General features: G+C 38.8%; 2 protein-coding genes across 2 annotated transcripts; one reads left to right on the top strand and one right to left on the bottom strand.

The window, feature by feature from the left end:
• Positions 1 to 707: 707 nt before the first annotated feature.
• On the bottom strand, positions 708 to 3,395 carry LOC145653002 (urokinase plasminogen activator surface receptor-like). The gene is made up of 5 exons (XM_081704874.1): positions 3,347 to 3,395; positions 2,804 to 2,914; positions 2,433 to 2,576; positions 2,050 to 2,166; positions 708 to 1,079 (listed from the first exon to the last, which is right to left on the bottom strand). The coding sequence occupies exons 1-5, from the start codon at positions 3,393 to 3,395 to the stop codon at positions 877 to 879; spliced, it is 624 nt and encodes a 207-aa protein (XP_081561000.1). The 3' UTR covers positions 708 to 876.
• An 8,097-nt stretch (positions 3,396 to 11,492) lies between these two features.
• On the top strand, positions 11,493 to 13,717 carry LOC118240657 (phospholipase A2 inhibitor PIP-like). The gene is made up of 5 exons (XM_035521738.2): positions 11,493 to 11,552; positions 11,894 to 12,001; positions 12,094 to 12,237; positions 12,810 to 12,914; positions 13,328 to 13,717. The coding sequence occupies exons 1-5, from the start codon at positions 11,504 to 11,506 to the stop codon at positions 13,477 to 13,479; spliced, it is 558 nt and encodes a 185-aa protein (XP_035377631.2). The 5' UTR covers positions 11,493 to 11,503; the 3' UTR covers positions 13,480 to 13,717.
• The last annotated feature ends 431 nt before the right edge of the window (positions 13,718 to 14,148 follow it).

The following is a 14,148-nucleotide window of genomic DNA, read 5'->3' as shown; positions in this document are numbered from 1 at the left end:
TCCTGTGCGATGATATCTGTGGGTGTTTTGAATTTAGCATTTTGCTATTTTAACCAGCCTGCTGATTGTATAAAGTGGAGTGATTTTCAGCACAGTATAGGGGCTCATACCTACATAAGATTCTGCTTGTATTGAATAGAGCTCATGTATTGACCTTATATAATACATTAATGTGAGATGACACTGAGAACACACATGATCCTATAATAATGTGTGTGTTCGCTGTTCAGAAATAAGATGGTTGAAACCATGCCATACTAGTTTCATGTACAGCTTTATGTAGTGAACAGCAGTCAAACACAATGAAAAAGCAGTATATCTGTCTGTCTATCTGTCTGTCTATCTATCTATCGATCTGTCTATCCATCTGTCTGTCTGTCTGTCTATCTATCTCTGTCTGTCTGTCTGTCTCTCTCTCTCTCTCTCTCTCTCTCTCTCTCTCTCTCTCTCTCTCTCTCTCTCTCTCTCTCTCTCTCTCTCTCTCTCCAGAGTACCTCAGACCCTACTGGAGCTCTCTTATTCTTGCTCTCTACAGCTGTAAAAACATTCTATAATACAAGGTTACATGGATGGTTTATTTTTCGATAAAATAAGCAAAGACTTTCTGCCTGAAGCTAAGATCCTTTCTCGCTCAAGAGATACTAAGAGGCAATTAAACTAAAAAAAAAAAAAAGAACACATGGCAGATGACACCAGATTACATCATTGTTCACTTGTATTGATCTTTCATTTCACATTACATAACAGATTTTTCAAATAAAACAATCAAGTATTAAGATATAGGATGACAAAAAGGTAGGCATCCAACAAATGTTTGAGCACACTATGTTGTACAATAGACTGATTTCTTTGTAAAAGATAAAGTGGTGAGAGAGCTCAGTATAAGAGGGTGGAGGAGAGTAGAGAACCCAGTGTGAGGAAGAGACTCATTTTAACATTCTCAACACTGTTACACAGATCCCCCTCACAGCACTTCACATCTGAGATGGTGCCAGCCACCTGCACACTCAATGCATCCCCATTACAGTAGCTTTTGCTTGAGCATCCTTTTATAGCCATCTTTTTGCCTGATGTTTCAACTGAAGAGAGAGAGAGAGAGAGAGAGAGAGAGAGAGAGAGAGCAAGCAAACAAAAGTCATTCTTCCTAAAAAAAAAGAAAAACATTCCTCTTACTCTTTGTACCCCGCAAAAGCAGTGAGACTAGCACTAAGCTATTTCTGGGTTTTTAAAAGGATTGTGAAATAATGGTACAAATTTAAATTGTACTATAGAAGTGTACTATTTATAATTTATAATTTATAGTGTACTATAGAAGCTATATAGTTGCCATACTGTACTTTGCAAGGTTTTTTTTTTTAGTTTTTTTTTTTTTCTTTTAATGCTGGAAACCTGTTGGGGAACAGGTTTGCTAGTTAACCACTACATTACTAAAGGGAGTATAACATACTCTGAATGAAAATGTGAGTTCTTCAGTATCTGTTTACATAGAAATAACCAATAAAGGATTGTGAGCCTGTAGGTACAGCTATAAAAAAAGTCACCACTCAATATATTATCACATACTAAATGGCAATGCATTAGTACAGTAGGTTCACACAGATTGTCCACTAAAAGGCAAAATATTGCTATAATTGTTTTTATTCTTACAGAGCAATCTCATTTAATCCCCATGAAGGATTTTTTTTTGCCTAAGTGGCCTGGATATTTTTTTAGGTCATTAGCAAGTCAATTTAAAGCAAAATAAATATTTGCACAGGACATTCACAAATTACTTTGGAAAGAGTCAACATCAGATTTGCTACAAAACCAATAAGCTCCTGAATGTATGTTAAATGAATCACAGGTAAACAGGAAACATTGTGGCCCCCTGAAACATTTTCACTCTTTATAGCCAGATCTTATCATATGCACACTTGATATTGATACTTCCTATGTGTATATACTGTTTTATTTCCAAACGTTTGGCATACAACAAATGTTCTAGACTTAAAGGTTCACAGAATGTTCTATATCTAGAACATGCGCCAACAGAATGCATTTTTTCTTTACCTGTTGCACTGATACAGTAATATTGTTCTCCCTCACAGTCCACCATTTCTGAGCAGTTCTTGCCCAAAATGTCACACATGTAACAACTTTTCCCATTGGGAAACTGCACTGGTAGAGCTTGAGAGGGTGGTGCGGGTGTACAGAGGAAAATGAACAGATGAGTAAACATTTTTCATATAGGTCATTCTGCACAACATATCAAAAATAATGCACAAAGGGCAATGGCAGAATAAAACATACAATACATTTGTATTGTTAACTCCAAAGAAACATGTCATACAATATAGGCACTTTATGTTCTGTAAGTAAGTTGGAGTTGAAAATTGGAATTGGAAATTAAACTTGCATGGTCTTTGTTCCTTTTGAAAAGCTATTGGTTGTACCTGGCACGCGTTGACTGTTGCAGAGGTCAGTACTGCAGCACTTAGTGCTGAAGGTTTGATTAAAAAATCCAGCGCTGAGACTTCCGTTAACACACTCAGCAGGGACAGCACAAGTCTTTATATAGAAATCCACATGTGTACCATCTGTGGAAATTCATGTGTGTATTTTTGACTTGGATTAAAATAAAGAAATAAAATAATGATAAACAAATAACTAATTAAAAGCTAAAATAAAAATAGTCAAGTCAAATGTATTTATATAACGTCTTTTACAACACGTATTGTCGCAAAGAAGCTTTACAAATGTTTGAGACCAAATTTTTAAAAACTAAATGAAAAATACAGAATAACGTTTAATTATTCTTACTTACTGGTGTTTTCAATGGCGGTCTTACTGGCACACAGATCAGCACAGTTTGTCTTTGTCTCTGTGCATGTTCCATTCACCCTTGGTAAACACTGATAACATTTCAGTGCCAGTGCTAGAGGACAAGACCAGTTCAGAATAAAAAAAGCAATACAGGCAGTTACAGTTTATATTTCTGAAAATTTGTTTTGCACCAAAATATTACATAATTTAAAAATTGCTAATTACCAACAGTTTTGCTATACAGTTCACCAAGTGGCACACAAACTGTTATTGCACATGTTAATTAAGGGTATTGGCTTAAAGTGTAACCGATCCTGTGCCAATGTTAAACTGCATTCTGACTAATTACTACAAACTCTGTATTGATCAAATCATTGTTTCTCAAAGCCATTCCTCAAAGGTGAGTTGAAATAGTTTAAAAATAAAAGAGAGTTATGACATGAAACTTAAATAAACACCAAAAGTATTGAAATTAAGTAAACACCAAACACCAAAAGTATTGAAATTAAATTAATTATATTTGACCGTACATAAACTCCTGTACCTTTGGAAAAAAGCATGCAGATGAGAACAAGTGTGACATGCAGCCCCATTGTTGACAAGTATGAAAAGGTGAGAATGCTGGAAATAGCATGTGGGATTTGATACAGATCTATATAGAGCGCATAAAAGTGGGTGTGGCTTCCTGAAGACTCCTGGTGTTCTACTATTTACTGTGCCTAATTATGTAACGATGAGTGGTTAGCAGGCGGATGCATACGTGGGGAAGAGCGAGATTTATTAGAGGCAAGTCCAGAGGCAGAGAGGTTAGAACAGTCCAGGGTCAATGAGCCAACATCTAGAGTCCGGGAATACATCTTAAACAAAAGCACATGATGACCAAAAAGGGAGCAGGCTACACAATGATAGCTGTAAAATAAAAATAAAAGAACAAACAACTAACATTAGTGAGAATGAGGGCTAGTTAAGAATAGGCAGAGAATAACACGAGGTAAGAATACGAACAGAATACAAACAGCTAGAATTAACACAGGCTAGGAATGACATAAATAGGTATCGATGCATGGACAGGAATAAGGACAAAACCAGGAAAAGGAGCAAGCAACACAGGAGCAGAAGAAACTGAAGGAACAGTTACTGGGGCTGGCCTGGAGGCTGAGGAAACAGTCACTGTCGGTCAGACAACAGCTCAGGAAGTCTTGGGAGTCTTTAAAGAGTCATCAGGCAGGGCTGTCAAGGAGCCATGGGAAGCAACCACCAAAGAGTCAGAGGGCATGGTTGCTGGAGAGCTGTTGGTTGTACCTAAGGAGAGCCATGGACCTCAGACACTTGAGATGCTGGGCGTCCATGAGACGAAGTCACAGAAGAGCCATGGGGAGTGGGCAACTGAGGAGCTGGAGGACCATGGGTCACAGTCATAGATAAAGGCTTGCTGCAGGTCGTAATCATGAGCATAGACTGGGAGACTGTTGGAACAGTTTTAGGAACAACCTGAAGGTTCAGAGGTCTGACTGAGGTTGTTGGTGTGTCCTGGAGGTCTGGAGGTGCAGCGGCATTCAGCAGTGGTGGGTCCGGAAGTGTGGCAATGCTCATTGTCATTTCCAGAGGTGGTCTGGCGCATTCCACTCCAGGGTCTGGAGGCCTGGCTGTGTTAAGCGGTGGTGGGTCTGTGAGGTCCAGGGGCGTGACCACAGGAACACACATGGCCAGGAAACAGGAACAGGTATAGTGGCATCTGTTAAGCCAGGAACAGGCTGGTTGGCATCTCTCATGCCAGGGAGAGGAAGTGGCAGCATGGCATCTTCCATGCTGGTAATAGAAGCAGGGAATGGCTGGGTGGAGTCCTCTATGCCAGGAACAGGAACTGTCGGGGTGTTGTCCTCCACACCGGAGACAGGGACTGGCAGGGCAGTGTCCTCCACACCACAGACAGGGGTTGGCAGGACTGCATCCTCCACACTGGAGACAGGAACTAGTAGTAGATCCAGAGGTACAGCTGCTGCTGAAGACAAAATGTGCAGCTGGACATGAAGACAGCCACTGGGACAGAAGTGCTGCAGGGTATGACCACTGTGGCTGGCTGAGAGGCCAATCTGATGTCCTCAAGCAACACAGTCTTGCCCCTGAGTGTGATGCCTTCCATGCCATGGGAGGAGCAGGCTCTAGTGATATGGAGGATCCAGGCAGCTGACTTGGTAGCATTGTGATATCTGCAACATAATGCACAGACAAAGAGGCCTCAGAGAGGCTATACAATGCCAACAACTTGCCAACCTGGGCCAGTGGACCTAGCAGTTGAGCAGCTAGTATACTCAATTTAGGGACTTGTGGCTTTCGCCCACTTGTATTAACATGGTTCATCGTCTGGGGAGCCATGATCACTGGCAATGAGGCAAAGAATTTGTTTGAGCTGACAGGATCTCTAGAGTCCGGCCCAGAAAATCTAGCCCTTAAGTGGCAAAAAAAATCCCTCCAGTGTACTCATGTCCTTAGCTCTATGTGTGAAGAGAACACTGGAACATGAACACTGCTGGAGACCTCAGCAGTAAGTGTGTTCACATTCTTGGGCCCTTCTAGGTCTTGGCCTACGAGCTGCACACTGCTGATGCTGCCACTGTAACTCGTAGGGTGTGAGCACCAACCGGGAGTCGCCACCTTAGGGTCTGGTGTCTGCTTCACCTTGGCAGACATCTTGGACCTGCATCGAAAACCCCTTGTCCCCAGATTGCCAGGAGAGTTAATCTGCCTGGTGTGGTCTTGCTGAGAGGACTCTTCTTCACAGCAAGGTGATCCCGTACTTGAGAGGCAAGTACTTGCTGTGATCTGGTTTCGCTGGTCATTCTGTAACATTGGGGAGGTTGAGGGCGAAGACATGTGTGAAGTAACCTCACCTTGGATGTGTGAATGATTATAACCAGAGACAGTGGAAGCCATATTAACAACAAGGAAACAGAAATATGATAAAAACAAATGATTAACAAGTTTAATTTAAAAAAAACCCCCAGATAAACAAAATATCCAGAATAAAAAAGAAACAACAAAACACACAGACTAACAGGCTAAAGGGAAGGGGATGATTGCAGCTAGGCAACTAAATGAAACTAAATACAAAGGAATGACTAACGGAAGAGTAAAGGCGATGCATAAACTTAAGACAAGCAAGCATGACAAAAGACATACTTAGGGGAATACGCAGAAATGGGATTCTTGGCTAGAACAGAGACAACTAGACTAAAACAGAAGACAATAACAAGAAACAAGACTAAAGGGAAAACCAGAGAGTCACAGATAGACTTAAGAAAGATGACGCTAAACTGGACAATACTTGCATACAGGTATTGGAAGAGAGAGGTTGAGAGGTGACACAACTTCCTGTTTTTGAAACTGTTTTGTGCCAACACCACTGTTTTGGCATAATAGCCCTTACTACTCTAGCTGTTTATCTTTTTTTCCCCTTGGGCTTAACTACATTCTACCTGGAAACCAGCATCTTCCATCAGACATTGAAAACTACTTTATGATCACAAACTACATGCAAAGGACTACCAAAAACATATGTCTCAGGCAAAGCAGAGGCCTTGGACATACATCAGCTTAGTATTATTGACGAATGCATAAAGGACATCAGACACTGGATGTTAAGAAACTTTCTCTCACTTAATCCTGACAAAACAGAAGTGCTTCTATTAGGCACAGAAACAGATAGGTCTCACTCTCTAATTAGTCAGTGAGCCTCAATGGTCTCCCAATCAGATCTTCTCTAACAGTTAAAGATTTTGGAGTTATTACGGATTCCAGTCTCTCATTCAAAGCTCATGTAAATAATATTTCTAGGACCACCTTTCTCAACCCTACGAACATGGATTAGGAACATGCTCTCTTCACATGATGCAGCAAAGCTATTCCATGCATTTATTACTTCAAGATTGGACTACTCTAATGCCTTACTATCTGGCTGTACCATTAAGTGCCTAAAGAAGCTTCAGCAGGTTCAAAATGCAGCAGCCAGTGTTCTTACTAGAACTAGAAAATTTGATCACATCACTTCTATCTTAGCTACTTTACATTGCCTCCCAGTAAACATTCACTTCACCCATCGTAGGGTTTGATACTTTAGTTTGCAAACTTCATTCTAAAATGATGAGGTATGAAATTGTTTAAGAAATTTGTGATTAGTTTCTTTTGTTTCATTGATTTGTGGTGGATGATTTTAGAATGTCTTGCAGGAATTCTTTTTCCCTATCATGAAAAAGGCTACCTGATAAGGGTTTGACCCCCCCCAGCCAGTATAGAGGTAGAAAGGAAAGGAGGAAATACACAGGGAAGGGGGTGTTAAACCTCTAATCTGTGAGATACCACCAAAGAACATCTGTGAGAAGAAATCCAGACTTTTCTTTGAAACTAACCCTAACCTCTTGCTAAACGGTTAAAACAGACTCAAGTTATATGTTACTTTATTTTATTTTGTTTATGTTTCATTTCTTATCTTTAGATCATGTTAATGCAAATTCACTCTTCACTGCCAATACTTGTGATCAAAGGCCTACCTTCAAAAGCCTCTGACTCACCAGCTCCGGACACAGAACGATAACTTCATCCAGCTTTGACCACAAGGGGGGGTGATTCAGTTCAATAGACTCGACCAACAGAGGCAATGAAAAATGAAAGCTGGCCATCATTAAAGGTGAGTCAAGTTCAAGTTCAAGTTCAAGTTAGGTTTATTCGTCACATACATAGTCATACACAGTATAACGCGCAGTGAAATGGTGGAGAGTGCTATGTCCAAACTGAGGAAGAGAAACAGGGGTGCATAGAGAAAAATATATATATGCAGATAAATATATATATTCTATGTATGTACAAAAATATATTAACAATGTATGTACAATGTATGTATGTATGTATATTATGATTATATACACAATGTACAATGTATATGGTTGGGTATATATGTACACAATCTACAGAATGTACAGATCCATTTTGTATAATAACATATCTACAGTTGTTGTGTAACAGGGTAATTGAGTATAAATCTATATTTATACTCAATTACGTTTTATGTTACTTTATTTTATTTTGTTTATGTTTCATTTCTTATCTTTAGATCATGTTAATCCAAATTTACTCTTCACTGCCAATTCTTGTGATCAAGCAAATCCGCCTTATTGTTTTGATTGAGTCCCAAGTCTCAACATATGGGCAGCAATGAATCATTCTAGAATTGTCATCAAAAGAAAAAACGGGCCACATAACCACATATACCAAGACTCCTGCTTCTGAAAGGTCTACCTTCAAAAGCCTCGGACTCGCCAGCTCCGGACACAGAACGATAACTTCATCCAGCTTTGACCACAAGGGGAGATGATTCAGTTCAATAGACTTGACCAACAGAGGCAATGAAAAATGAAAGCTGGCCCTCATTAAAGGTGAGAGAAATTGTTTGTTCGCTCATTTTAATGAAACAGGAACTGTGCAAAATTAAAACCTGCCACAGTGCTCTGAATTGAGCTCAGTATAAGAGGGTGGAGGACAGCAGACGTCCCAGCACGAGTAGGAGACTCGGCTTAACGCTCTCAAGACATTTACTCTTGCAAGCATGATGGATGTCTCTCACACATGTTCCTGATTGCACATCTACTCAGTCACCCTTAATCCATGATCAAAAAACCTGAGGAAGACAAAAATAGACAGAATGTTTAAAAAGGTACATATATTAAATCCAATTATATCTGCCACTATATCTTTAGACTTCAGTCTAAACTGAATTAAAACCGCAGTGAAAACTGAAAACTGCAGTGTTGTGGCTTTTTGGGTTTTGCCTTGTAAACCATCTAATGCGAAACATGTTGCTATTTATACTTGTTTCAGTTACATTGAAGTGCATGATGTTTCCTATGTACAGTTTAAAGTGGCTAGGTTTACACTAGGTTTTAGCTTTTAAGGTACTGTGTTTTTGACCAATTAAAATGTCATCCATTCTGCAGACTTTTCTATAGCTGGAAACCGAACACTGTGTCATATGTGTAATACTGTACTGTTCTTTTTTCTATGAAAATTGATTAGTTCTGACAATTTGGTAATGCTTGGAAATTATGGAGGTCAGTACTACAGCATTTGGTGGTAAGCAAGTATTCATATGAAAGTCCATGTGTATACCAGCTACAGAATAAAACAGAAAAATAACTTTATTTAGTGAAGACCTGTTCAAGATCTGTTAGTGACAAATACAATTTATATTAAAGTAATTCTTACTAGTGCTTAGGTGTTTGGCAGTGCCGCTACACTAATATGGACTAATATTCCATCACTTTGCCACTGCAGGTCTCTTGTGCATGTCCTACACATATTAGTGAGTGCAGTGCCAGAAGACAAAGGAGATGCAGCTTGATATGCCTACACAGAAAACCAGCAAACTCCATCTATACTTGGCATGCAAGTATTTGGTTCCTGCCGTGTTGTAAAGTTGACTACTAAGAGTGGTCCCCTCTTTTACTTAATTTGTCATTGCCAGTCCCGAGTTGTGCTGATCCAGGTTGTAAAAGCATTCAGACACAAAGTGGTTAACACACAGTTTATTTGCTGAATGTCGCTAGGCTGTTAAAAGTAAACTTTGCCCAATTCTCTCTTCTGTGCTCTGAGGCTGGGGGATGAAAATGCGCTTTGTGCTGGTCTGTGCAGCCAACAACAGAGTTGTGCGCTTGCTTAGCTCTTAGAAATAATGTCAGTGGGTTTGGCGCTTGTGAGAAAAAATGGCTCACTCTCATAAAGGTAATTCTCAATCTGTGGGTGGAGCTACTTAGACTGGGACAGTATAATTCTAATGACCCTCATAGGTGATGTGCATAAGGAAGCCAAATATGAACAAGTTGTTTTAGCCTGTGTTATCTGACGTAGGCATTCAGCAAGAAACTGACTGGGTTGTTTAGTTTCAAAGTTTGTGGGTATTTCCAGATACCCAAATGCATATGCATGAGCACTGAAAAAATGGATTTAAATGTGAATTTTAAATAATATGTCCCATTTACATGAATGTTACACATGCAGAGTTCATATGAACATATTAGACTATCACATCTGAACAGTTCAATTTGGAGAGAAATTGAGACAGAAACATAAATGTAGCAAAGTATAACCCCTTTAATAAGTAACATGTTTTTTCCCCAAAACACATACAATATTTAAAAATAATTAATAATTAAAAACAAAATTAATATTAAATGTTACCTGCTGTTTCATTGTCCTTAAAAGTGCAGCTATTTGTGTTCTTTGAAAGTTATGGTAAGAGTTGTAGTAGGAAATGCAAGTACAAAACTGGTTCAAATAAGCTTCCAGATATAGGGACAAGAAACAAAACATTTGTTCAACATTAAGCCCTATGACAACCATATGTAGAAGTATGGAGATCTGAACTTTATTACTATCATAAATTGAGTTAAAGAAATTAAAGCCACGTATCATTTCACAGTGATAAAATTGATTAGGACTTCCTGGAGACTGCTAGAGTTCAACCCTTTTACATTCACTATGAGAAAGTGTTACATTGAATGCTACTTTCTGTTAACATATATTTCTGTTAACATAGTCACCTAGCTACTTTTCTGAGTACATGTGACTCCACAGTTACAAATATTTAATGTAAAAAAGAGGGACTCTCAGGATTCTGTTTTTTAATGTTTCCTACAAACATTACAAACATTAGACTAACTCATAGGTCAGTGTTCCAACATCCGTAAGCGGCAACTGCTATCACAACTTGAGAACAACGAGATACAGCACATATGCTACGGCAAGGGGGAGCCCTGATGACAGGTCAAAGGGGAGATATCATCATCATCATCATCATCATCATCCCCACACCCCAAACATGGGAATCAAGACCCAATGAGTCCATGCACCAAGGTCATTACCAGAGCTGCTGGCCTGAGATTGAAAATTATGCTACGATGGACAGACTACCAAGACGTAGCAGACTACCAAGACGTAGCAGACTACCAAGACCAAGAGCACCTGAAGGACCTGAAAGGCTATTGGAAGATAGAATGCAGACCTACAGTAGTACTAGTAATGATAATTAGTGCTCACTCTTTCTGTGTCCAGTGGCATTTGTTGTCCAAAGTCTATCTTGTTCTCTCTTCAGCTATTGCTTTTCATGTGCAGCTGGTAATGACCCCAGAGATGACCCGCTAAGAGAATGCTAGCTGGAAAAATGGATGTGAAGTCATGCCAGTCACTAGAAGGGGGACTCAGGTAAAAGTTCACACATTAAAGTCCTCCATAACCATTAATATTCAAACAGAGGATTTTAGTCTAAGTACTACGCCACACAGTACTATAGCAGTAGTCAATCAGAGTGCCGCTGTTTAAATAGCAATATGTAAAATAGGCAAAGCAAGGAATAAAATACTATAACAATCAAAAACTGTTTTCCTCATAGCATATAAGTGCCACGCAAAGAACGCATTGGTATTTTTATTATATATTAACTGCCTATTAAGCATTGAGTAGCATTTTAAATTGTGATTGTATTCTGTTTTGACTGGCTTTTTTCAGCAGTCTAAAAAACAGTTTAGACAAAATGAGGAAAGTCTTTCCAAGTTGGAAGCCCACACCCCCTGTAAGTGCTGGAAACTTCCTCATAAAACAAATACATCCATGCTCACTTCCCATTTCTCATACAAGGTGAAAGATTCATGCAGTAATGGACATTCAAATCACATTGGGACTAATCACTTTGTTTTTCACCAAAGGTGAGGAGAATCATATCATTTGTATATATATTTAGCATAGTCAGCACCATAATTACTTTTAATAAATGTATTGTTTAATCAACACTGTCCTGGTGTTACTAGTATTATTAAGGGAAAATGTATGCTTAAGTTGTAATGGTTTAATGTCTTATGTGTTTGTGTTGATAATGATGTACAAACTTATTTAACGTCCTGATTAATTTATTTTGTTTATTTATCATAGCCACTACAGGAATAATATGCAGTAGACTACACAAAACAAATGCATGTATGCCAAGTGCGTGTGTATTTTGCTATTTCTCTATGCAGTCAGTTCACTCTGGATTCTCATTGTTTTCTAGCACTGGCACTCAAATGCTATGAGTATTATGGACCGGTACCTAATGAATACAGTTACACAAATCCGTGTCCAGATCGGTGTGGTAGCGTCACTGCCAGCCTAAGCACAAGTAAGAATGAGTTTAACACAAATTATACTGTCACTAACAGATCCTGAACAGATTTCCACTAATTAATGTTATTTTCATGATTTGTTCTATAGATGGTATACAGGTAGACTATAGTATACATACTTGTATACCACCCACACTGTGTATTAGTGGCAGGGTGAACGTTGGGCTTTTGAAATTGACCGCTAATTCCAAATGCTGCGACACTGATCAGTGCAACAAGCAAGTGGTCCCAGGTAAAAGATTAATCTACTTCTTTCACAAAATTCTGTGAACTGTACCTTGTCCAGAGCATCTTTCAGAAGTGCTTTGGACAAGGGCAACTGCCAAATGCTATAAACATAAATACGATACTTATCTGGTCTTGGCAAAGCTTATGTCAGTGACCTTGACTTCTCCTTGTTATATCATCCTTAGCACATTACATAATCTATTTCTTTCAGAAAATTCATTGAACTGTTCCTTGTCCAGAGCAACTTTCAGAAGTGCTTTGGACAAATCCTATAAACAGAAATACTATACTTCTCTGGACTTGACACAGCTCATGTCAGTGACCTTGACTTGTCCTAGTTTATCATGACTTAGACCTGAGGGAGTGGACCCTAATGAGCAAATGGGCAGAGTGTGTAGAGCATGACATCTAAAGAGGAAGTGCACAGTGAGAGAGAACACCAGAGGAACATTACTAAACTGGAAATTTAAATCACAGTCATGTATAACAATATAGTAGCGAGACCTTCTGAACCATATTTTGCAGACTGATGTTGATTAGCTTCCTCTCTTTCTCTATATGTTTACTTGCTTTTAGCTTTACCAAACCAGCCTCCTAATGGGAAGAAGTGTTGCAATACCAGAGACTGCTCAGATACTGTGAACTGTGAAGGAGATGAAGACCACTGCTTTAGCGCAACAGGTAAAAATCAAACAATCTGCTTACAGGATAAAGCCGGTTCTTTTATGCATGACAAAAGTACAAAGTATTCTGCTTATGATGGTTGAGGTTTCCAATTCCAGCTGTAGAAAAGCCTGCAGTGTGTAGTGTCCTTAGTTGGTCAGAAACAGGGGAATATTTCATACCCGAGGTTCTTAAGGAAACGTTTTACTTACCACAATTTTTCTTTGACTAAACTCATAACACAGGGCATTGGAACAGCAAAGACACTGAACTATCCACTGGTTAGAATTTTAGAAAAACTGATAAAAGAATAATTAAATCAACTAAATGTGGGGAGGACTGTGGCAAAATGGAAATATCTATACATTACTGAAGTCTACATGTACAACTGGATTTAGTATTTCTCTCTGTTCTTCCTGTCTCTCACTCAGTGGTTTTGTACAGCGTTAATGCAACCGTGAGTGGATGTGCAACCAAGAATGTGTGTGAAGGCCTTTTACCACTCATGCATACAACAAATGTAATAACGGATGTGAAGTGCTGTGAGGGGGATCTGTGTAACAGTACTGGCAGCTTACACTGAGTCTCTTCGTCTTTGTGGGGCATCTGCTCTCCTCCACCTTCCTCAGCTCAGCTTTGTGGTAACCTCCATTCAGGAAATGGTTTAAACAATTATTACCATGTTTGCTCTAAATTATCAAATCAGTGTGCATGCATTCATACTGCACCTACAGCAATTCCTAACTGATAACTTTGTAATTTCTCCATTTTGTGTATCAAGAAAGTATGACGATGTCTAATGTAGTACAATAAAAGAATTAACCGTGGTGCAATCTTGTCCTTTAATTTCTACAGTTTCAGTTTAATAGCATAATGATGCCTCCTGTGCTATGTTCATGTTCAAGTTCAAGTTCGGTTTATTTGTCACATACAGTCATACACAGTACAACACGCAGTGAAATGGTGGAGAGTGCTCTCTCCAAACTGAGGAAGAGAACCAGGGGTGCATAGAGAAAAAAATATATATACAGATAAATATATATTCTATGTATGTACAAAAATATATTAACAATGTATGTACAATATATGTATATTATGATTATATACACAATGTACAATGTATATGGTTGAGTATATATGTACACAATCTACAGAATGTACAGATCCATTGTATAGTACCATATCTACAGTTGTTGTAACAGGTTAATTGAGTATAAATCTAAATCTATATATACAGATGTACAGATATACA

Source organism: Electrophorus electricus, chromosome 21 (assembly GCF_041902795.1).
Source record: "Electrophorus electricus isolate QZ-2024a chromosome 21, ASM4190279v1, whole genome shotgun sequence".
NCBI classification, from domain to species: Eukaryota; Metazoa; Chordata; class Actinopteri; order Gymnotiformes; family Gymnotidae; genus Electrophorus; species Electrophorus electricus.
This window is presented reverse-complemented; position numbering and strand designations above follow the sequence as displayed.

Coding starts and splice junctions, on each gene's coding strand:
- LOC145653002 (XM_081704874.1), bottom strand. CDS start 3,395: ATGGGGCTGCATGTCACACTTGTTCTCATCTGCATGCTTTTTTCCAAA. Junction 2,577..2,803: donor GACCGCCATTGAAAACACCA/GTAAGTAAGAAT, acceptor GAATTTCCACAG/ATGGTACACATGTGGATTTC. Junction 1,080..2,049: donor TTACTGTATCAGTGCAACAG/GTAAAGAAAAAA, acceptor CTCTCTCTTCAG/TTGAAACATCAGGCAAAAAG.
- LOC118240657 (XM_035521738.2), top strand. CDS start 11,504: ATGGACATTCAAATCACATTGGGACTAATCACTTTGTTTTTCACCAAA. Junction 11,553..11,893: donor CACTTTGTTTTTCACCAAAG/GTGAGGAGAATC, acceptor ATTGTTTTCTAG/CACTGGCACTCAAATGCTAT. Junction 12,915..13,327: donor CCACTGCTTTAGCGCAACAG/GTAAAAATCAAA, acceptor TCTCTCACTCAG/TGGTTTTGTACAGCGTTAAT.